At 40.3% G+C, this 18805-nt stretch overlaps 14 protein-coding genes across 15 annotated transcripts; 6 read left to right on the forward strand and 8 right to left on the reverse strand.

The window, feature by feature from the left end:
- Positions 1-947: 947 nt before the first annotated feature.
- On the forward strand, positions 948-3044 carry Gasu_35750 (metal transporter, ACDP family). Of its 2 annotated transcripts, none has more exons than XM_005705467.1 (11): positions 948-1081; positions 1133-1211; positions 1260-1408; positions 1472-1592; positions 1640-1749; positions 1810-2031; positions 2083-2242; positions 2295-2353; positions 2407-2482; positions 2535-2776; positions 2833-3044. In XM_005705467.1, the coding sequence occupies exons 1-11, from the start codon at positions 962-964 to the stop codon at positions 2974-2976; spliced, it is 1482 nt and encodes a 493-aa protein (XP_005705524.1). In that variant the 5' UTR covers positions 948-961; the 3' UTR covers positions 2977-3044. The 2 variants fall into 2 exon arrangements, with proteins under 2 accessions (XP_005705524.1, XP_005705525.1); XM_005705468.1 differs by having other exon boundaries at positions 1643-1749.
- An 8-nt stretch (positions 3045-3052) lies between these two features.
- Positions 3053-3587, reverse strand: Gasu_35760 (uncharacterized protein). The gene has a single exon (XM_005705469.1). It carries the CDS (start codon positions 3572-3574, stop codon positions 3083-3085), a length of 492 nt encoding a protein of 163 aa, XP_005705526.1. The 5' UTR covers positions 3575-3587; the 3' UTR covers positions 3053-3082.
- Positions 3588-3592: 5 nt separating this feature from the next.
- Positions 3593-5457, reverse strand: Gasu_35770 (3-hydroxy-3-methylglutaryl-CoA reductase, RND family). Its single transcript, XM_005705470.1, has one exon. The coding sequence runs from the start codon at positions 5449-5451 to the stop codon at positions 3655-3657; it is 1797 nt and encodes a 598-aa protein (XP_005705527.1). The 5' UTR covers positions 5452-5457; the 3' UTR covers positions 3593-3654.
- Positions 5458-5462: 5 nt separating this feature from the next.
- Gasu_35780 (acyltransferase) lies at positions 5463-7127 on the reverse strand. The gene is made up of 2 exons (XM_005705471.1): positions 5904-7127; positions 5463-5852 (listed from the first exon to the last, which is right to left on the reverse strand). Exons 1-2 carry the CDS (start codon positions 7066-7068, stop codon positions 5785-5787), a joined length of 1233 nt encoding a protein of 410 aa, XP_005705528.1. The 5' UTR covers positions 7069-7127; the 3' UTR covers positions 5463-5784.
- Positions 7128-7287: 160 nt separating this feature from the next.
- On the forward strand, positions 7288-7778 carry Gasu_35790 (uncharacterized protein). Its single transcript, XM_005705472.1, has one exon. The coding sequence runs from the start codon at positions 7339-7341 to the stop codon at positions 7612-7614; it is 276 nt and encodes a 91-aa protein (XP_005705529.1). The 5' UTR covers positions 7288-7338; the 3' UTR covers positions 7615-7778.
- A 4-nt stretch (positions 7779-7782) lies between these two features.
- On the reverse strand, positions 7783-9307 carry Gasu_35800 (uncharacterized protein). Its single transcript, XM_005705473.1, has 2 exons — positions 9036-9307; positions 7783-8982 (listed from the first exon to the last, which is right to left on the reverse strand). Exons 1-2 carry the CDS (start codon positions 9301-9303, stop codon positions 7838-7840), a joined length of 1413 nt encoding a protein of 470 aa, XP_005705530.1. The 5' UTR covers positions 9304-9307; the 3' UTR covers positions 7783-7837.
- Positions 9308-9312: 5 nt separating this feature from the next.
- Positions 9313-10657, reverse strand: Gasu_35810 (uncharacterized protein). Its single transcript, XM_005705474.1, has 2 exons — positions 9936-10657; positions 9313-9889 (listed from the first exon to the last, which is right to left on the reverse strand). Exons 1-2 carry the CDS (start codon positions 10542-10544, stop codon positions 9371-9373), a joined length of 1128 nt encoding a protein of 375 aa, XP_005705531.1. The 5' UTR covers positions 10545-10657; the 3' UTR covers positions 9313-9370.
- A 25-nt stretch (positions 10658-10682) lies between these two features.
- Gasu_35820 (transducin family protein / WD-40 repeat family protein) lies at positions 10683-12237 on the reverse strand. The gene has a single exon (XM_005705475.1). It carries the CDS (start codon positions 12231-12233, stop codon positions 10809-10811), a length of 1425 nt encoding a protein of 474 aa, XP_005705532.1. The 5' UTR covers positions 12234-12237; the 3' UTR covers positions 10683-10808.
- Positions 12238-12247: 10 nt separating this feature from the next.
- Gasu_35830 (histone acetyltransferase) lies at positions 12248-13818 on the forward strand. The gene is made up of 4 exons (XM_005705476.1): positions 12248-12437; positions 12484-13063; positions 13111-13481; positions 13534-13818. The coding sequence occupies exons 1-4, from the start codon at positions 12333-12335 to the stop codon at positions 13747-13749; spliced, it is 1272 nt and encodes a 423-aa protein (XP_005705533.1). The 5' UTR covers positions 12248-12332; the 3' UTR covers positions 13750-13818.
- Positions 13819-13827: 9 nt separating this feature from the next.
- Positions 13828-15288, forward strand: Gasu_35840 (N-carbamoyl-L-amino-acid hydrolase). The gene is made up of 3 exons (XM_005705477.1): positions 13828-14698; positions 14748-14856; positions 14905-15288. Exons 1-3 carry the CDS (start codon positions 13853-13855, stop codon positions 15261-15263), a joined length of 1314 nt encoding a protein of 437 aa, XP_005705534.1. The 5' UTR covers positions 13828-13852; the 3' UTR covers positions 15264-15288.
- Positions 15289-15337: 49 nt separating this feature from the next.
- Positions 15338-17218, forward strand: Gasu_35850 (14-3-3 protein-like protein). Its single transcript, XM_005705478.1, has 4 exons — positions 15338-15408; positions 15667-15745; positions 15795-16113; positions 16163-17218. Exons 2-4 carry the CDS (start codon positions 15676-15678, stop codon positions 16560-16562), a joined length of 789 nt encoding a protein of 262 aa, XP_005705535.1. The 5' UTR covers positions 15338-15408; positions 15667-15675; the 3' UTR covers positions 16563-17218.
- On the forward strand, positions 16868-17880 carry Gasu_35860 (uncharacterized protein). The gene is made up of 3 exons (XM_005705479.1): positions 16868-16987; positions 17052-17184; positions 17235-17880. Exons 1-3 carry the CDS (start codon positions 16873-16875, stop codon positions 17326-17328), a joined length of 342 nt encoding a protein of 113 aa, XP_005705536.1. The 5' UTR covers positions 16868-16872; the 3' UTR covers positions 17329-17880.
- Gasu_35870 (uncharacterized protein) lies at positions 17220-17887 on the reverse strand. The gene is made up of 2 exons (XM_005705480.1): positions 17830-17887; positions 17220-17784 (listed from the first exon to the last, which is right to left on the reverse strand). Exons 1-2 carry the CDS (start codon positions 17875-17877, stop codon positions 17464-17466), a joined length of 369 nt encoding a protein of 122 aa, XP_005705537.1. The 5' UTR covers positions 17878-17887; the 3' UTR covers positions 17220-17463.
- Positions 17888-17892: 5 nt separating this feature from the next.
- Gasu_35880 (uncharacterized protein) lies at positions 17893-18647 on the reverse strand. The gene is made up of 2 exons (XM_005705481.1): positions 18128-18647; positions 17893-18074 (listed from the first exon to the last, which is right to left on the reverse strand). Exons 1-2 carry the CDS (start codon positions 18502-18504, stop codon positions 17951-17953), a joined length of 501 nt encoding a protein of 166 aa, XP_005705538.1. The 5' UTR covers positions 18505-18647; the 3' UTR covers positions 17893-17950.
- Between the last annotated feature and the right edge of the window lie 158 nt (positions 18648-18805).

Here is an 18805-nt window from a genome sequence, read left to right on the forward strand (position 1 = left end):
ACATAAGATGGGCATTTCTATATTATTATTCACGAATTTCCATACTAACGAAATGAAAGTGAAAGTTCATTTAAGGAAGACTTTAAGAGACACTCCAGTGGACACAATAAATAAACAGGAATTCGACCAACAATATACTCCTTAATCCTTTCTATAGTAATTCAAAGCATAAGAATGCGTTGCAAAGGAGCAAACGAACTGTCCACGATGTTAAAATACATCATGATTTGCAATACTCTGATATTCTCAACATTTTTCAAGAAACTCTTATCTCTCACACTCTTTAGACTTGTTCCCCGTAAAAAATGGCAAGAACAAACTATTGATACTCTCCTGATATTCCAAAAACTCCCGCATTCCTCTCCATCTTTGATATGACTCTAGAAACAAGACACAAAGTGAGGCAATACAACTTTTCAAATTCCTTATATCTGGGACATCCAAAAATGATCTTTTTGTTTCTTCAGATATTGTACGAAATGCTTGTTCACAAAAGTACTCATACCCAACAAACTTTCGTGAAAACGATCTATTTCAACAAGGTATCGCTTGGTACTGATAGACAGATAAAAATTTGGCAGGTTGCATACCAACAGAAAAATATCCCAAAGAAAGCTGCAATAGTATACCACTGTCTTGATTACAAAAATAATAATCATCAGCTGACTTCAATGCTGTCCTATACTGACCTCTCCTTGCTATTCCCAATCGAACGAAGAAACTTTTTGTGGAGCATTGAAAAGGGAAACTCTTATCTTCAAAATATTTTCAATGCCATTTGGTAGCCTGACGAGATGCATCATCCGTCAATAGTTAAAAGGACACAACGTTACAAATTCCGGAATAAGAAAAATTACGTTCATCCTTCCATCTGGAGAACTGAAAGCATCTGAATTGAGCATTTCTAAGTTGGTCACTCGAAATGAACTTATTCAACCTTTGCTCAAACTGAAAAAGCACTATGGCTGCAATATTTCTCGCAGTTCTGCCTCCTTGGGCGTTGGTTTTAGTAGCAGTTGCTTGTATTTCAGTGGCGGCAATAGTAGCCGGGTTGTTGTTGGGAATCATGTCTTTGGACAAGGTGATGACAGCAGGTTTCGTGGTCGCATAGCTGTCTTACCTTTTCTATTAGGTTGGATTGCAAATACTTGCCAATTCTGACAGACCGGAGTCGGAACACGCGAGGAGTTTAGTTCCTATTCGAGAAAAGGGCACGTTTGAGTCTTCACTCGTCGTTATTTACTCATAAAGTATTGTAGGAAATTTTCTATTAGTTTCTTTGCTTCTTGCTAATACTCTGGTCAATGAACTTCTTCCTTTGGTGTTGGAAGCTCTGTTTCCAGGAGGATATTTCAGTTGGGTCGCGTCGGTTGTCTTGATTCTTTTTCTAGGTGAAATTGTGCCCCAAGTAAGATGGACCAGTTTATACTTGTATTTTGTTTTGTATTGAAACTCAACTCATCACATCTAGGCAGTTTGTTCCAGATATGGGTTGGAGATTGGTGCAAAGGCAGTTGGCTTCATAAGAGTGCTTCAGTTGTTGCTTTATCCTTTTGTTTGTCCAGTTGCCTGGGTTTTGGATTACTTTCTTGGTAAGTTTATTAGAAATGGATGTATTATGTTTCTGAAAGAGGTTAAGGAGAGGAATTGGGAACTTTGTACTCTAGGAGTGAATTGCGAGCGCTTGTGGATTTTTATACACAGAATGACTTTGGCATTCTCACAACAGACGAGGGACATTTGATCAAAGTAAGACTAAAGTCGACTGTTCAAGATTCATGGCAATAGATCGAAATTTTTATAATATAGGGTGCTCTCGATATGCACGACAAAACCGTTGGTGAAGTGATGACGAAAGCTGACGATGTTTTTATGTTGTCTGTCGACGCTAAACTCGATCGAGAACTCTTGAAAACTTTGCTTAGAAAGGGACACTCAAGGATACCTGTTTATGTGAATGAACCTGGAAACGTAGTAGCTTTGTTATTAGTAAAGCAGTTGCTTCTTATCAATCCAGATGATGGAAGAACGGTAATGAAGTACATCGTACAGTGAACGATAGGAATGATGTCTGTCTTATAGATTCGATCGATTTTAACAAAGAAGAAAAAGTCTCACAAGAAGAAATTTACATCTCCTGTCTATGTCTCCATGTCAGCACGTTTAGAAGAAGTGTTGGATGAGTTTCAACAGGGAAGAAGTCATCTTGCGATAGTATATGATGACTTAACAAAGCCTGAAGGTATCATTGTCCAGTAGTGGTTTGAAATGGTTTGGATAATTGTCATCGTTAGGGGAACGCAAATTTATGGGTATTGTTACTTTGGAAGATATTATTGAAGAAATTCTTCAGGTTGGTAAAAGCGTTAATGTACGTCAGCGGTATTCATGTGAGTGTATGAAAAGGAAGAAATTGTGGACGAGACTGATGTTTATATGGACATGAAGACGAAGAAACCTGTTCTCTTTCGTGGTCCAGATGGTGATTTCTTAGCAATATTGACGTGAAATTTGTTTTTACCGAGAATGTATAGGTCGTCTGCATCGTAGAGCGTTTATTGGACCGAAGAAGCCCCATACCCAAATTACTATACGGGAGATCGACGTCGGTACCTTAAAGCACAGTTCTAGTGACCCAAGTCTATCCAATACAAGAAAGAAAACCGCAGAAAATTTTAATAAGCAAGTTATGCGTGGCGATATCAATGAATGGAGTTTGAAAAATCTCGCCTATACTACTGATGATATTCGAGGGTATGAGTCGGATTCCGATGAGGTATTATATGTTCTATTGGTTTATCACCATGTTTATGACTGAGTAAGCTGTTTCAGGCATCGGATTACTCGAGTCAAGCCAATCATCATGTTCACTCGCATTCACAAGCTTCAAACAGTCGGAATGGAAAGCGAGAACATAGCGTTGAGCTGTTCGAAGAAGAAGAACAGAGGCCATTGTTAGGAAGCAAAGCACTGTGAACTTTAAATGAAAGTTGTGAAATTGCATTCAATAGTGCTGCAAATATTATAAATTATTGTTCACAAAAACTTTAGCTGGACCCCCAAGTGCTTCTCTCCCGTCACTTCACTGGTTGCCACTTTTCTTTGAACTTTTTGGCAGTATCACTGCAATGTAGCCTTCCGTCTTTCGTTTGTCGAGCAATAAAGAAGGCTCAGATGCAAGTCTCCAGTTGAATTCCACCAGTGAGCCTTGCACTCCAGCTGGAACAAGATATTCTGTACCGCTTTGAGTCATGATGCTGCAAATAATGGTCCGTGGTTGTACAGCTCGACCACCTTTTTTGCGCTTTCCATGCACGGTACTAGGATCCCACTTGATTGGATTTATTTGAGTAACTATTTCCTTGCGTTGAACAATGGAGTGGCTGTCAGCTAGAAAGATCACGTATAACAGATTGGAGTGTTGAGCGACTAGAACGTCTTCACAAAGAAACTTATCGTTGGGTGGATTTGTTCTTTGATATGGAAAGACACTAGTTTTGAAATACCTTTCGACAAAAGTAGGAGGCTTACTTCTAGGCTCCTCTACAGTATAGATGGTTGGAATACCTTCCATTATCCCCTCTCAAATGATTTCGAAAAAAATAAAAACCAATTTTTACAAAGAAAACAAAAAAACTAAAAATAAAAAAGAAACTAATCGTGTGTTGGAGTACAAGATGGAGGAGGAAACTTCGGAGGCAAACCTTGACTGGCACTTCGTGGTCTTTGAAGATCGTACAAATTCAGATTGGATACTGATCTATTGTACTGCATATGTGCTTTGACTAAATGCCCAGCAGTCAAAGCCGCCAACAAAGATAATTCTCCTGCCAAGACAGAAGCTCCAATAAGAGTAGCTAATTTCCTTGAATTCTGACCAGGTGCTGGGGAATTCTGAGGATCTATTCCCATTGCTCTCAAACATGACGATTGGGCGGGTAACACTGTTCCACCTCCAACTGTACCTACTTCGACACATGGAAGTGTAACAGAAATTCTTAAATCTCTTCCATTATTTGCAGGTTCTAACAACGTTATGCAATGAGAAGATTCAACTACTTGGGCTGCATCTTGACCAGTTGCAATAAAAATCGCTGCAACAATATTCGCAGCATGTGCATTGAAACCTCCCAAAGATCCCGCCATAATAGACCCAACTAAATTCTTTTGTATATTACAATCAACCATGGAGGCTACATTGGTTTTCAAAACCTTTTCAACAACATCACCACTTATGACTGCTTCTGCCACAACAGTCTTCCCACGTCCTTCAATCCAGTTGACTGCCGAAGGTTTCTTATCAGAACAGTAATTTCCAGACAAGGAAACTACTTCCATTTCAGAAAAATGTGCTTTTATAACTTCCAACGCCTTTTCAGTTCCTTTTGATACCATATTCATCCCCATTGCGTCACCCGAAAGACATTTGAACCGCAAATAAAGATTCCTTCCTGCAATTGCAACTTTTACAGACTGCAGCCTACCATAGCGTGATGTGGAATTGAACTGTTCCGACAACAACTCAAAGGTATCCTCTTGTTCTAACCAAATCTTGCACTCGACTGCCATCCCTGCACAAGGAAAGCGAATACAGGGAGCTCTGGTCATTCCATCACTCACAACATACGAAAGACATCCTTGACTTTCCATAATCGCCTTACATCCTCTGTTTGTAGAAGCAACCAGGCAACCTTCAGTTGTCGCCATTGGGAAGAATACATTTTCATCATTCACTTTAACTGGTCCGGCAAAACCAACTGGTATAGGAACATATCCCACAACAAGTTCACAGCAAGTTCCGTAGACTCTCTTATAATCAAAGTCTTGATAAGGTAGGCCATCAAAGAAGCTATTAGTAGTTGAGGCTACTGAAAAGTTTGCGTGCAGTTGCTTGTCAAATGCCTTTCGTCTAACACGAACTGCCGTTTCAAAATCAGTTGCGTTCTTTTCAATAGCGTGAATAGGAAGGTTTCCTGCTACCACTTCCTCCAGCAGACTAGCCTCCTCTTCAAATAAGACTGGTTCAGTGACTGATTTCTTCAAACTTTTCTGCACAGTTGGCAACGAGGAATCAGTTTGGACCCCTGCCTCCTTTACCTGTGCCGTTTCTATCTTTTGTTGACCGGTCAATTGCCTTTCTGAAGAAGCAAAAGCTTCCCTTCCGAGCTTGTAAACATGTTCCTTTTCATCTTCGCCAGAATCCTCTTCTTCAAACTCAAAAGTACTAGGAGAAGCAGTCGAGAACCAAGAGGAGAGAGGACTCTGACTGGACTTACAAAGTTTCTTCGTCTTCTTTATGGGCCCCAAGTTGGATAGATGGGTTCTGATTGCCGCGGAAATGTCGGGAAAACAAGGCGCCACAAAGAAGCAAGTAGGAACAACCACAAGAAAGAAAACTTTAAAACACACAAAGGGTAAAACGAACAAAAAGAGCATTTGAACGGGCCCCATGGGAACAACACGCGAAAAAGAAAATCTCCGATATACGAAACGTCCGAATAAAACTAATGGTGCCTTAAAGTGCCAAAAAGCGCGAAACGAAAAAGACGAACTTTAAAACGGACAACCCATTTTCGGAAATGTGGCCAAATAACAATTGTCTTGAAGAGCGCCAAAATGGCCCCTTCTTGCGTGCCCACCGAAATCGACGTGTTCGTTCCTTTCTGTCCAATTTAGTTATTTGTACGATTTCACCAAAAAACTATGCTACACTACAATAAGTACTAAGCTATCAGGCATTGATTACTTGTCTCCTAACCCTTTTTCAAAAGGGAAACCGTGGTACTAAAACTCATTACCAAAAATGCTTCCCAGTAAAATGCCTTCCTCTAATGCTACTTTACGTCTTAATTCTACAATATGATAATATTAGAACCAAATCTTTCAAAATACTTTCAGCATACCTTGTCTAAGGTTTGAAAGGGTAAATGATATTCGGTCACAGATTTCTTCGTACATTTTTATACGTTCCGGCGTGTCCTCCATTGTTTTGGGTCCCTCATCAGGAGAAGACAGAATGTTTTTGTACTTTTCTAAAATATCTTCAATTCCAATAGGATCACCCACAAGGACATATACATCATGTCCAGAAAATGGCAGGATACTGACAAGTTCATTGGTCTCTCGCCTTTGTGGCATCACGTTTTCCATTCCTTCGTGATAAATTGGAACAATAATCGGTGCAAAACCTAAACGCTCTTTCGCTACAGCAATCATTTTTCCAACCCCTCTACGAATGAGTCCTAAACTCTTCTGACAAACTTTTCCTTCTGGAAACACATGAACCCAGTCTCCCTTTTGTAACATGCCAATAGCAGTATATATCTCTTTTTGATTGAGTCCACAACCTCTTCTAATTGGTAACACTTTGCCATTATTGAAAAAGCGCGAAAACAATGGATTCGTGAAACACATATCGACTGCACAAAAACCCCAACGAACATACTGTGGTCGAAATAAGTCTCTAAAAGGTATTATTGAAGACACAAGAAATGGATCGTCCATCGTACTTCGATGATTAGCAACTGTTAGAAGAGGCATTCCTGCTGGTCTACTTTCTATCCAGTGGTGTAACTTTTCAAGACCGTAGGTGTGTAAGTTGGCGATGCTTCTAAGAATTCCCGAACTCAAGGAAGCGACAATACCTATTGTAACAAGGTTTCGCATAGAAGCACCGTTACCCGGCTCCGGAGGTTCCTTGAATGAAGCATTTCGCTGTTGTATTCTCTCCTTTACATTGGTTGCCGTCTTGCTGTGTGAAAAAGCTTCTTTCATCCTTTCGTGGGAACGAGTTGCTAGTCTAGCTGCTCCTTGCGTCTCGAATGCTGAAGAAGATAAGCGACCCTCACTTGTCACTTCCCGTAAACTACTTTGGTATTCCGCGGAGATGTAATCTGCTGAAAGCTTCGACTGACTCTGTAAAAGATGAGCAAGAAATAAGTTGTTTCCATTCAAATATTTTCTCTCTCCAATATTTTGGGACAGGAAATACTTTATTCCACCGTTCAAACAGTTGGCAGAGTCTCTAACACTGTCTTCAACTGACCGTATGAAGTGAAGCCACGGCATGGAATCCAACATTTTCTCACCAAAATGCACGAGATGTATGTGTGTGTATGTGTATAATCATCATGGGAAGAAATCTTCTTTGGCATATCGAAGTCATTCTATCCAAAAATAGATAGAATATCTGACATCAAAATATCTTTTGGTGAGATGACCACAAAGAAAACAGTCTAATCCGAACAACTTGCAAACATATCGCATTCACTATAGGTTTTCAATGTCCTTCATTTTATAACAATTGATTGGTTTGTAATCGTCGTCGATTGTGCAAGTATGTTGGGAGCATTTCATAGAACTCTTGCTTTGTTGGATGGAAGAGTTGCTTTTTCTCGACCCAAAATAGTTACTCACGCAGGACGTAAGAACCGAAAAAAACAACGAAAAATGGTAGAAGTGAATCTTGCTGTTCTTCGTGAGGGAGAGATAGAACTTGCAAGACGAAGAGGAAGATTCATACCGTTCGATCAGGTTGCAGTTGCTGATGCCATGGATAAAATTCTAAAAGACCCAGAGAAAGTGGAGAAGTTTTCTTCGAAGAACAAGAATTGATAGAGTTGGTTGGAACGAGTCTCTTGGCAGACATAACCTATAGAAGAAGCTGTCGTCCCCATATTTCGGATAGAACCACTATGTATTGCAGCTATTGATTATGGCAGTTGCCTGAAGTATCAAAGCAAGAGTTACTTGTCGCTTATTGTGGTAATGTGAGTGAACCAGAATCACCACAACTGTATAAGGAGGGAACCTATCTTTATTCCTGTAAATAAAGTGCCTACTCAGTTAAAGACTGTTTTGACCTGTTTACAGAGTCCTCACTTGTTGAAGTCCTTTTCTTAGAATTTACAGGAGTTTTGGTCTTCGGTGATTTTCGTGGGGATTTCTTCTTTACCTTTGTCACTTGACTGATTCGTTCCTCTAACGCTGCAATTTGAGAATCCCTGAGTTTCACCTTTTGAACAAGTTCATCTTTTGACAACTGGTGATAATTTGTTGCGGCCACTTGCATATGATACTTTGGATCCTTCGCTTCGATAGTACTTGGATCAGCGGATAAATCTTGTCGAGTCAATTGAGTCAAAAACGATCTGATCTGTTTCCATCCTTCCTTTTCAGGCACTTGAGAGATCGCGCTCCGTATTTCCTCCAGGACAGCTTTTGGTAATATGAAAGATGAAAGTTCTAAAAACTCGCGAGTAGTGAATACTTCTTCACCAGACGGAAAAGAATCTTTGTAGGCTAATTTTGTTGAAACTGAACTAACAACGTCGTTGTGGACGTTCTGCAGACTAAATTTTTCTTTTGTAAAAGTTTCTTGTAAGAAATAACTCAAATCAATGACTTGGTTGGCGAAATTTCGAACTTTCTGTACAGTATCTTCGCCATTGCAATCTAATGGAGCATACTGGTCATCACTTGTGAGACGGTTCTCTGCGACGACTGATACTGAATCTGTAGACTTTTGATAGCTAGACAAGATGTCCGTTCTATGAGACCACGATGGATTCCATTCTTGCTCAAACTCACGTAAATACTTAACAGGTTCCGAAATGTTGGCTGTGATCTCGTCGATATGACTTAACATTGACTTGAGATACTCTATTTGATGATGGTATCTGCCAAGTTGCTTAGAAATTTCTTCGACGCTCTGTTCAACTTTTCTCCAAGTGGGATGGGTGTCTTCATATGTCTCCATAGATTTCTCGCTAGCGAGCTCTCGCAAGGACTGCCATAAATCATACAGAACTTCACGACACTCACCTGGCAGCGTGGCAAAGTAAGGAACAGAGTTTTCAAGTTCTCGAAAAACGGGAAAGTTACAAACTCTTTCTTGAATAGGGTCCTTCGTTTTGATATGAAACAATCTCTTTAACAGGGAACCATAAAGAAAGAGGATGGAAAGAATGACCTGAAAGACTCCTACTCACCAGCAGTCAGTCTAAAGATAATAAACAACTCAAAAACTATCCCACCTTCCGCACCAACTGTGGAAGAAAGTGAATCCGCTGTTTTCTTTCTGTCGTGTCCGTTTTCTGGGTCACTTTGTGGTTGCTTGACTGTTGAAGTCTCCGTGTTTGGCTCACCATTCTGTAAAGTTGCCAATACCAAGGCATATTTCTTATAAGGAAGTGGTCGCCATAGTCTCTGTTGTTTCTTGTTCAAATGAAAACAAACAGAACAATTGCAAACTTTTAGAGTACGAGAATGGCTGAATGAAACAAATAAGCTGACCAGAGACATTGCTATGCGACAAAGTTTGCAAATCAAAGTTTCTTTAACAAAACATAGGATTTCGACTAATGTGAAACTAGTTTAGGTGAATACCTATAGCTTCTGCGAACCTGCAAAACGCATACTTCTCTTTGGCACAAAGAGAAAACGAAGTAGGCTGTGCTGAGGAGGAAGTATCCTTTGAACTAGTAGACTTCTTGGTAGGCGACGGCGTGGGTGATGGAGTAGCTGTAGGCCTTGGAGTAGGAGTAGCTGTTGGCCTTGGAGTAGGAGTAGCTGAAACTTTTGAAGAATTGTTGGACTTGCTTGAGACGGAAGCACCTGTTGTAGGCTGAGGAGCGTCAGTTGCAGAAGGAGCGTCGCTTGAATTCTTCTTCACTGAGAGAGTTACTGGGCTGGTACTTGAAGCTCTAGGACTCAGGCTTGAGACAGAAGACCCGCTGCCACTTCCCTCTTGAGCGCCTACTGAGGACGACGAAGAACCATAGGATGAAGACTGTGCTGCAGAGACACTGGAAACTGCTTGACTGGTGCTTGAGACCCCATAACTAGAAACTTGTTGCTGAGCCGAAGAAACACTGGTGGGAATTTGACACTACCAAAGATCAACAAACGTTCTCTCCCTTCCAAATCTCGCTTACCTCATACATAGTACTGTATATTGCAGTATAAACTGCTGCCACCGTGAATGTAGGAGACACCGTACTGACTACCGCAGCCACTGTGAATGTTGGAGATTCAGTGGTCGTCTCAGTGGCTACAGTTGTCTGATATGCGGTAGAAATGACAGTGTAAATAACAGAAGGTACACAAGTCTCCACGGCCTTAGAAGTGCTTGTTGCAAAAGTTGTTGAAGTATAGTAGGCAGATTGCACAGAAGTATAGGTAGAAATTTTTGTTTCAGCGACAGCGGCCACCGTAGAAGTTGCAGTACTTGTATATGCCCAGGATCGCAGAACGGGACTAGGAAACTTGTCTTGGGAGAAGTACTGGTCTTCAATCACCCGATCGTAGTTAGAGGAAGATACAGCTTGAACAGCGGACACTGTCTGAGTAATAACAGGCACAGAAACTTGTTGACACCCAGCTTGTTCTGTATCACTGAGTCCACTATACTCCTCTGGGGTTAAAATCATATATTGTCTAGCTACGTTTGGATGGTATTCAAGACTTCTTCCAACAACTGATACAGTAAAAATGATATGAAAAACAAGCAGCAACTTGCAGTATTTCTCTCTCAGAGCGTCCATACCAACGTATAATGAAACTTCTGAATGCCTATTCCTTTCTCACCCCAAAAAAATTAAAAATTTTCTTAATCGGGAATCGTTCATTGTTTCCTTTTTTTTACAAGCAATTCAATTGGCCCATCTAACAGAATTTTGAAATTCCCAAACAGATCGACGAGGAGGACACGATCCACTTTGTCCCCTCGTTCGAAGAAATGTTCTGTGGTGGGATTGATTATCCTCCTCTCTTCTTATCTGTTGTCATCTTGCTTCTTCATCTCCGGTTCACTTGTTCAACTGAAACAATCGAATTCTACCTTTCTGCGTACCATAAATAAGACCATCAGCAACAACTCCCGATATTGTCCTTCCTGGAGAAAATAAAGCGACGTTAATTTCATCCTCCACACTAGGAGTGTAATTGATACGGTCATAGATAACGTCCGATTGCAATGTTTGAACAAGACTTGTTCGATTTTTAGAATGAAGGTGGTGAATTTCTATAACATCAGCCTTTCCGGTTTCCGACTTGAAAAACTCATTATTCGAATCCCACAAACATATCTTAGCCATGTCAGTCACGCTTGGGGAGCGAAAACTAAAACCCGCAAGTAGGTGAGAACCACTTGAAGAAAACTTCAAATTCGTAAGTGCCCAAAGATGCGCAGAATCTAAAGGTATACTGTATAACATATCGCCCATAAGAACTCCATCTGCACGATTAACAAGCGAAAAAATTGCTATCTGAAAGGCCATCTGGTTGTCTTCCTCCGGAACACAAGCAACAATCATTTTTCCACAAGGAGAAAAATCAACACCAGCATCATTGTATGCAATGGCTCTCGGAATTATCAATACAGGACTGCTAGTAGAGATAGTCTGTTCTTCTAGATCAAAGCGATGCAAAACAAATCTCAAACTAAACTGCAACTCTGCAGAAGAGCGGTTCTTTTCCCCAGTAAGAAGAAACTGTCCAGAAGGGTGAAACTGCACCATATGATACGGTAGAGTAGGCATAGGCGTCTTGAGAATTTCGTACGACTCTTCTCCTGAAGACTCCAAGACAGAGAAATCTTCATCATCCCGACAAACACGTACTTTAGTGTTCAAAGGCTGAAAGAGTGAACGGAATGTATTGGAAGAATTATAAAGTTGTGGTACCTTCCTTAGTGAATATTTACGAAGAAAACCGTATCTCCAAAGAAACACACAAGAACCTGAAGAAACTGCGATAAGTTCTCCGTTAGGATGGAAACTAAGGCAGCTAATGGATGCAGGAAATTTTTGAGACCGAACACAACTTCCATCTCTCAAGTCCCATACGCAACATTCGTTACCAATGCAACCAGAAGCAAGAATATGTCTCTTAAAGGGATGAAACTTGACTGTCCAAGGAGTTCTACGGTGCTTCTCCAAAGTCGCTATTTGCTTACCAGAAGGCCACTCAAAAACTTTTACCGAGTGGTCACCATGAGTCGAAGCAAAGTACCGACCGTCATGGGAAAAGGCTATGGAAATAGTGGACTTCACAAGGGAAGCCGAACGGTCCAGCTCTAAATACCTGCCTTCCTGTACGAAAAGTCTAATGTATTCACATTCAAGACGATAATTCAATTCTTTCCACAATTTGTACGAAATTTTCTCTCCTCGCTCTCTTTTTTCGGCGTATATACGAAACACACTTCCTCCCGAAGGACACTCACTCCACATAAGGACAACAGAAATTGCCAAATTGATAATAATGAATTGCAAGAGTTGATCTCCCATACAATATTCTTGTTGGAACATCACCGCAAGACAATCGTCCAAATGAGTCAAGATAATAAGGAGGAACCTAAGGAAGTTCCAGTCAATGGCAATGTGCCTCTTACTGGAGAAATTCCCCTAGATTTTCGCCTGACTCCCTGTTGTGAAGTAAGTTGTATGGAAACCTATCCAAAAATATTTAGACATCAGCAAGGTACCTAAAGCTAAACGTCCTCGTCCAGTTCCGGAAGGCGCTTGGGAAATGTCCACAGAGGGCATTCTTGGACCAGATTCTCAACATGCCTATGTACAGAGATGGTACTCAATGGTTCAGCAAGAAAAGTCCGGGGCTGTCAAGTTCCAAGTGGTTAGAAACGATAGCAAACGAGAAAGCTTGATATTACTCCTAGGACTGAAAAATGTTTTTGTAAGGCAATTGCCTAATATGCCCAAACCTTATGTGACGCGACTTGTCTTCGACCGAAAGCACGAGTCGACTATTCTTACAAAGTGCACAAGTAGTGGAGAATATGTGGTTATGGGAGGCTGCTGTTATAGACCTTTCATTGAGGAACGCTTTGCAGAGATTGCATTTTTAGCCATTTCCGATAGTGAACAAGTTCGAGGATATGGGACAAGACTTATGTCGTATACCAAAGAACGAACGAAGGAACTAGGACTAACTCATATACTTACTTGTGCAGATAATAATGCAGTTCCCTATTTTAAAAAGCAAGGTTTTTCAAAAACGATAACTCTTGAAAAAGAACGATGGCAAGGTTATATAAAGGATTGTAAGTGGATCTCTGTAAAGTGATGAACTTCTTAGCACTGGTCATAGATGATGGCGTTACTCTTATGGAATGTGTCTTAAATCCCAAAGTTGACTATTTGAATATTCCTTCCATGTTAAAAGCGCAGAAGATGTGCTTAATAGAGAAATTGAAGGAAATAAGTAATATTCATATCGTTTATCCCGGCTTGGATCCGGAGGCTCGAAAGAGGATTCGGTTGGAAGACATTCCTGGTTTAAAGGAAGGTCTTGAACAAAGTGAAAGATCTCTTGGCAAGACAATACCCCTTGAATCTCTTGCGGCCCCAAGAGATCCTGCGTCTTTGCAAGCACTTCATAAAGAACTTCAACACATATTAACTCAAGTTAAGCAGCATCAAAGTGCGTGGCCGTTTTTAGAACCTGTTGATCCTGAACAGGTATGTGAAAACGTATACAATTTGGGAATTTATATAATGATTCTTTTTACAGACAGGTGCTTTGGACTATTACGATGTTATCAAGAATCCTATCGACTTGAGAACAATACAAGAACGTCTTGATAGAGGAGATTATTATGTGACAAAGGAAATATTTGCTGCGGATTTAAAGAGAATGATCGAGAATTGTGAAGCTTATAACGGTGAAAAACATTTTATTACGGAATTGGCTCACAATTTGGAGCGATTTTTTAATCAAAAATTGTAAAAGTTATTTTAAGAACAACGTCACATGATAAATAAAATGGAATCAATCCCTTTCAGTTGCAAGATTTTTGTAGTTTCTACAAAGTTGTTGTACAAGCTGTTGTATGTTGAATTTACAGCTGTTTTATTTCTTATTCTTATTTTCTCTTCTTACATTTTGTACAGCAAATTTTTCTGTTCCTCATGTTTCTGTGAATACCGAGAGATTGATTGAAGACTTGAAAATACTTGGGCAGTTTTCCGATGGTGACTACCCAGGTATTACTCGACTTTTATACAGCAAAGAGGATAAGGCAGCTCGACGCTATTTAGTAGCTTTATTTGAAAAGTCTGGTCTGTCAGTTTCTTGGGATCCGGTTGGGAACATATTCGCTCGGTGGGAGGGTAGCGATCCGAGAGCACCTGCAGTGGCTTCTGGTTCTCATTTTGATACTTTGTTGAATGCAGGCTTGTATGATGGCACTCTGGGTGTTTTAGGAGCATTGGAAGCCGTAAGAAGTTTAAAGGAAGTTGGATTTGAGCCAAAGAGGTCCATCGATATAATTGCTTTTACTTCAGAAGAAGTTAGTCGGTTTGGAATCGGCTGTTTGGGCAGTCGTTATCTGGTCGGAAGTCTTTCGATTGAAGAGTTAGTGAAACTTAAGGATAGTGATGGAGTGGATTTTGAAAGTGCTCGAAAGAGTTGTGGATATACAGAAAGGCTTGAAGATTCTAAGATATCGGAAGACTTCTACTCTGCATTTGTTGAACTGCATATCGAACAATATCATATTTTGGAAGATGAAGGGATTCCTATTGGCTTAGTGACGGATATTGCAGCTCCAGCGTTGTACACAATAGAATGGAAAGGTCCTGGAGGTCATGCTGGAAGTGTTCCGTCTAATGAACGACAGGATCCATTCTTGGCAGCTTCAGAATTTGCTCTTTCCTTGGAGCAACTTGTGCTAAGAGTACGTATATTTATATCTTTTTTAGTTTTGACTGATGAAACCATTGAAGGATCCCAAAAACAGCCGTGCTACTATTGGTCGAGTTGAGGTATATCCTGGTTCGGCAGGAGCTATTCCTCGTTCTGCCCGTCTATCATTAGATATTCGAGATATCAACGGTAACTTGTTTTTAGTGGATTATTTAAGTTTTTAGTGACACTATGAAGAGGAGTCTAGGACGAGAGTAAAGGACCTATCATTAGAGAAGGCTGCTGCTATTGCGAGGAAGAGAAAAGTAACCATGGAAACATCACACAATTATTCCTATCCGCCAGCAAGAATGGATCAGCGAATTATTCAAGTTATGGAAGATTCCTGTAGAGCGTATAATTTTCGATATTTAAAACTCGTTTCCAGACCTTTTCATGATTCTCTGTTTATGGCAACAAAATTTCCAACTGGCATGATTTTTATTCCTTGCAATGGAGGAAAAAGTCATGTACCAGATGAATATGCTTCTCCAGATGATATATCACATGGAGTTGAAGTGTTGGCTGAGACACTGGCAAGGCTATCATATCAATAAAGAAGGAAGTGTACCCCATTATTCCAATCCATCCATCCATCCATCCATCCATCACGTTCCCTCCTCTTTTCCTGCGATCGATTATTGGATTCGCAGTTGTGTGGAATTATTTCAACAGTTGTGCAGCATTTGTTATTTCCTTTAGGTGAGTAATATCGACTTGGTTTTGCTTCTTTGTTATTTCCCAATGTTCGCCTTGTATCTTGGTTAATCTATTGCGGAAGATTTCTGCTGATCCTCCTTCTCTTAAGAGATATGTAAGGGTGATCATAGTCTCTAACGGTTCAAAGCGGGTTCCTCTTATACAGTGTTATTTTGGAGGGGCCCGTTTCAACGGAAACTCTCTCTTTACACTTGCATCCACATTTTACTTGCTAACGGAAACTGACAACAAACTTTTTAGGCAACACCAATGGACGCAGAAACAAGAGAGAAGTCCGTTTACCTTTCCAAGTTGGCGGAACAAGCAGAAAGATACGATGGTGAGGAACTTTGTCTAGTCTCCAAACACTTACTTAGGTCATTTTGCAGAGATGGTTCAAGAAATGAGGAAAGTTGCTTCTCAAACCGACGAAAACACAACCGAACTTTCCGTTGAAGAGAGGAATCTTTTGTCTGTTGCGTATAAAAACGTTATTGGCGCAAGAAGAGCTTCGTGGAGAATTATCTCTTCTATCGAGCAAAAGGAGGAAAGTAAGGGGAATCAAACTCACGTCGCTATCAGCCGCGAGTATAGAAAGCAAATTGAAAGGGAGATGTCCACTATTTGCAAGGATATCCTAGGTATTCTCGATAAGAATTTGATTCCTTCTTCAAAGAACGGTGAAAGCAGAGTCTTTTACTACAAAATGTAGGTTCTTTTCTGGTTATTGCTCGTATCGTACTCAAGTGAAAGATAGGAAGGGAGACTACTATCGATATTTAGCAGAATTTTCGAGTGATGAAGATAGAAAGGGAGCAGCAGAGTCTTCTTTAGAGGCGTACAAAGCCGCGACTGATATTGCTTCAACAGACTTGGCTCCCACACATCCTATTAGGCTTGGATTGGCCCTCAACTTTTCGGTCTTTTATTATGAGATCATGAATTCTCCTGATCGTGCTTGTCAGCTTGCCAAGCAAGCGTTTGATGACGCCATTGCAGAGTTGGATACCTTGTCCGAGGAAAGCTATAAGGACTCGACTCTTATCATGCAACTTTTGCGGGACAATCTTACGTTATGGACCTCGGATATGGGTGGAGATGAAGAAGAAGGTGCCAATTCTGCGGAAGGTGGCGATGGCGCCAAAAAGTCAGAGTAGAAAAGTGAGGACGAGTACTTGTTATCGCTCAGGTCGCTTGACATGTCTTTCAATAAAGAAACTTTCTGTGGATGCTTTGGCTCATTATGTGAGCTCTTGTCTCTAGTTTTTATAGTTATCTTAGCACAGAGTTATAGAATACTGTTTGACCAAGTCGAAACTTGCAAAATTTTCCTTTTGATAGCATATTAGAAACCCATCTGCTGTAGGAAGTTTTCGATAAAACTTTCGTGGAACATTGTATACTTATTGTTCTCCAAACTTCGTCTAGAAACCTTTTAAGAAGACTTGGCGCGAAAGTATAGGAAGAATGTTTGTTCGATCAATTGTTGTATTCGATGACCTTCCGACTCTTTCCTACAACATCTCGGAGTACTTGGTTTCTCGTCGTGTTGTGCTTGTCAATAGCACTTGTCGTTGGTTCGGTATTGGAGATTAAGAGTAATCGTTAGCTTATTGACGCACACAGTCGCTGATAAACAGTTGTAGGGAAGAACTATCGCCTAACAACTTCTTCAATACTTAGTTCCGTTTTGAGTTTTCTGTTACCTTCTTGTACCTTAGTTGCGACAACTTGCCCTTTAAGACCCATTAGACCCCTGAATCCAGAAAGTCCTATTCTGTAAGTATTGTTAAGATCCTTGTTCGAAATTTTGTTGAATTCTGTTGAAGTTTACTAGAAAAATTTAGATATAGGCCAAACTTTGCTATCTATAATCATAGAGGAACAGTAATGTATATGAATCGTTATGCCGACGCACAATAATCCACATAAGACGGAAAAGAAGAAAAAAGCAGACCAACTTTTAGGCTTTTGTAAAGGCTATACCGTCTCCAAGTAGCTCTCTTCCGTTTTACAAAGGTACAACCGTCGCAATTCTCAAAAACCTGACTTCCATTTTTAAGAGTCTTCAATTGTTGCGTAAGTTATTCGCTTTGATCTCTTCCTGTCCCAAAGAATCTGGGTTACGCAAGTGCTTAAAGAAGCCACAAGTGCGACAACGACGACAAAGAAAACAACTCCCCAACCCAGGCGCAACTTTAAAGTTCGTTCAGCGTCAAGAACGTCAAACTCAATGTCGTAGGATATCAAAGGGTCTTCAACAAGAATAGTTTCGTTGGTGTTTGGGTCTTGTTGGAAGAACCTCGAGGTGTTGTAAGTTTCCCCATAAAAAACTGCGACACACCAAACGGAGGACTGACGATATTGCTGGTTATATAACTAAAGAAATATTCAGTTGAGAATGATGGAGAATATACAACGCACCGTATATGTTATAGGACCATGATTACCGTTTATAAAGACATCGAACATACTTGAGTTTTCTAAAGATGGTGCTCGTTCGGATCTAAACCTATTATTCGTTGAGAGAAATAAACAAGAGTATTCAAGTTACCTCTAAAACTAGAGCAGGAGAGTCGAGATAAAAGTTAGGTTTCAATAGGATTCGCAACCTTCGAAAATAGCCCTCTTCAGGACACCCTCCAGCTACAGCGTAGTAATTCCACTGACTACATATATCCACAATCAGCGACGAGTTCAAAACATACCTTTTTAAAAATACCTAACGTTGAGCTTGTGATGAAAGGTCCAATTTCCAACAGGTTGACAATGTGGCAAGTTTCCTTGAAGTTCTCTAGGAACAACAAACGTCGTTGACTGAGTTGAGTTAACACCACGACACAATTCTGAATCAGCCACTACAATCGATGAAATAAATAAAGTAAAGATGATGCAAACGAGATGAAGGTGCATCATACAAACCAATGTCTTGCTCGAAAGTTCGATGCAAGTTGAGCAACCGAGAAGAGAATAATGGGCAAACAAAATCTTAAACAATTGTAACAGTCTAAGATAAATTACACATTGCGTCCATAAAAAACCACAAGGAATTCTAAGTTGAATAAGAACCACTTTCAAGGAGGCTTTGGATTGCACCATAGTATCTAAAAAACTTTACTATTATACTTATCAGTGTAAGATTTGCTTGCTAAATTAATAGCTTCATGGAAACCACCAAACGTTTGGTCAAAATGACTGTTCGATAGCATTGTTGAATGTCTCGGTGAGTTTTTACTATACCCAACTGTTTTGAAAAAAGTTTTTTTCCAGTCGTTGACTACGACACCAACTTCGCAAGTCCCAAGGTTGCCTCACGTCAAGACACATAATAAACTTACTTTCTGATTGCAGTGTTCAAGAAAGTTTACTGGGTTGAACCGCAGAAAAGTCGTTTGAGCAA

The sequence above is a fragment of the Galdieria sulphuraria genome (assembly GCF_000341285.1).
Source record: "Galdieria sulphuraria unplaced genomic scaffold scaf_29, whole genome shotgun sequence".
Lineage (NCBI taxonomy): Eukaryota > Rhodophyta > Bangiophyceae > Galdieriales > Galdieriaceae > Galdieria > Galdieria sulphuraria.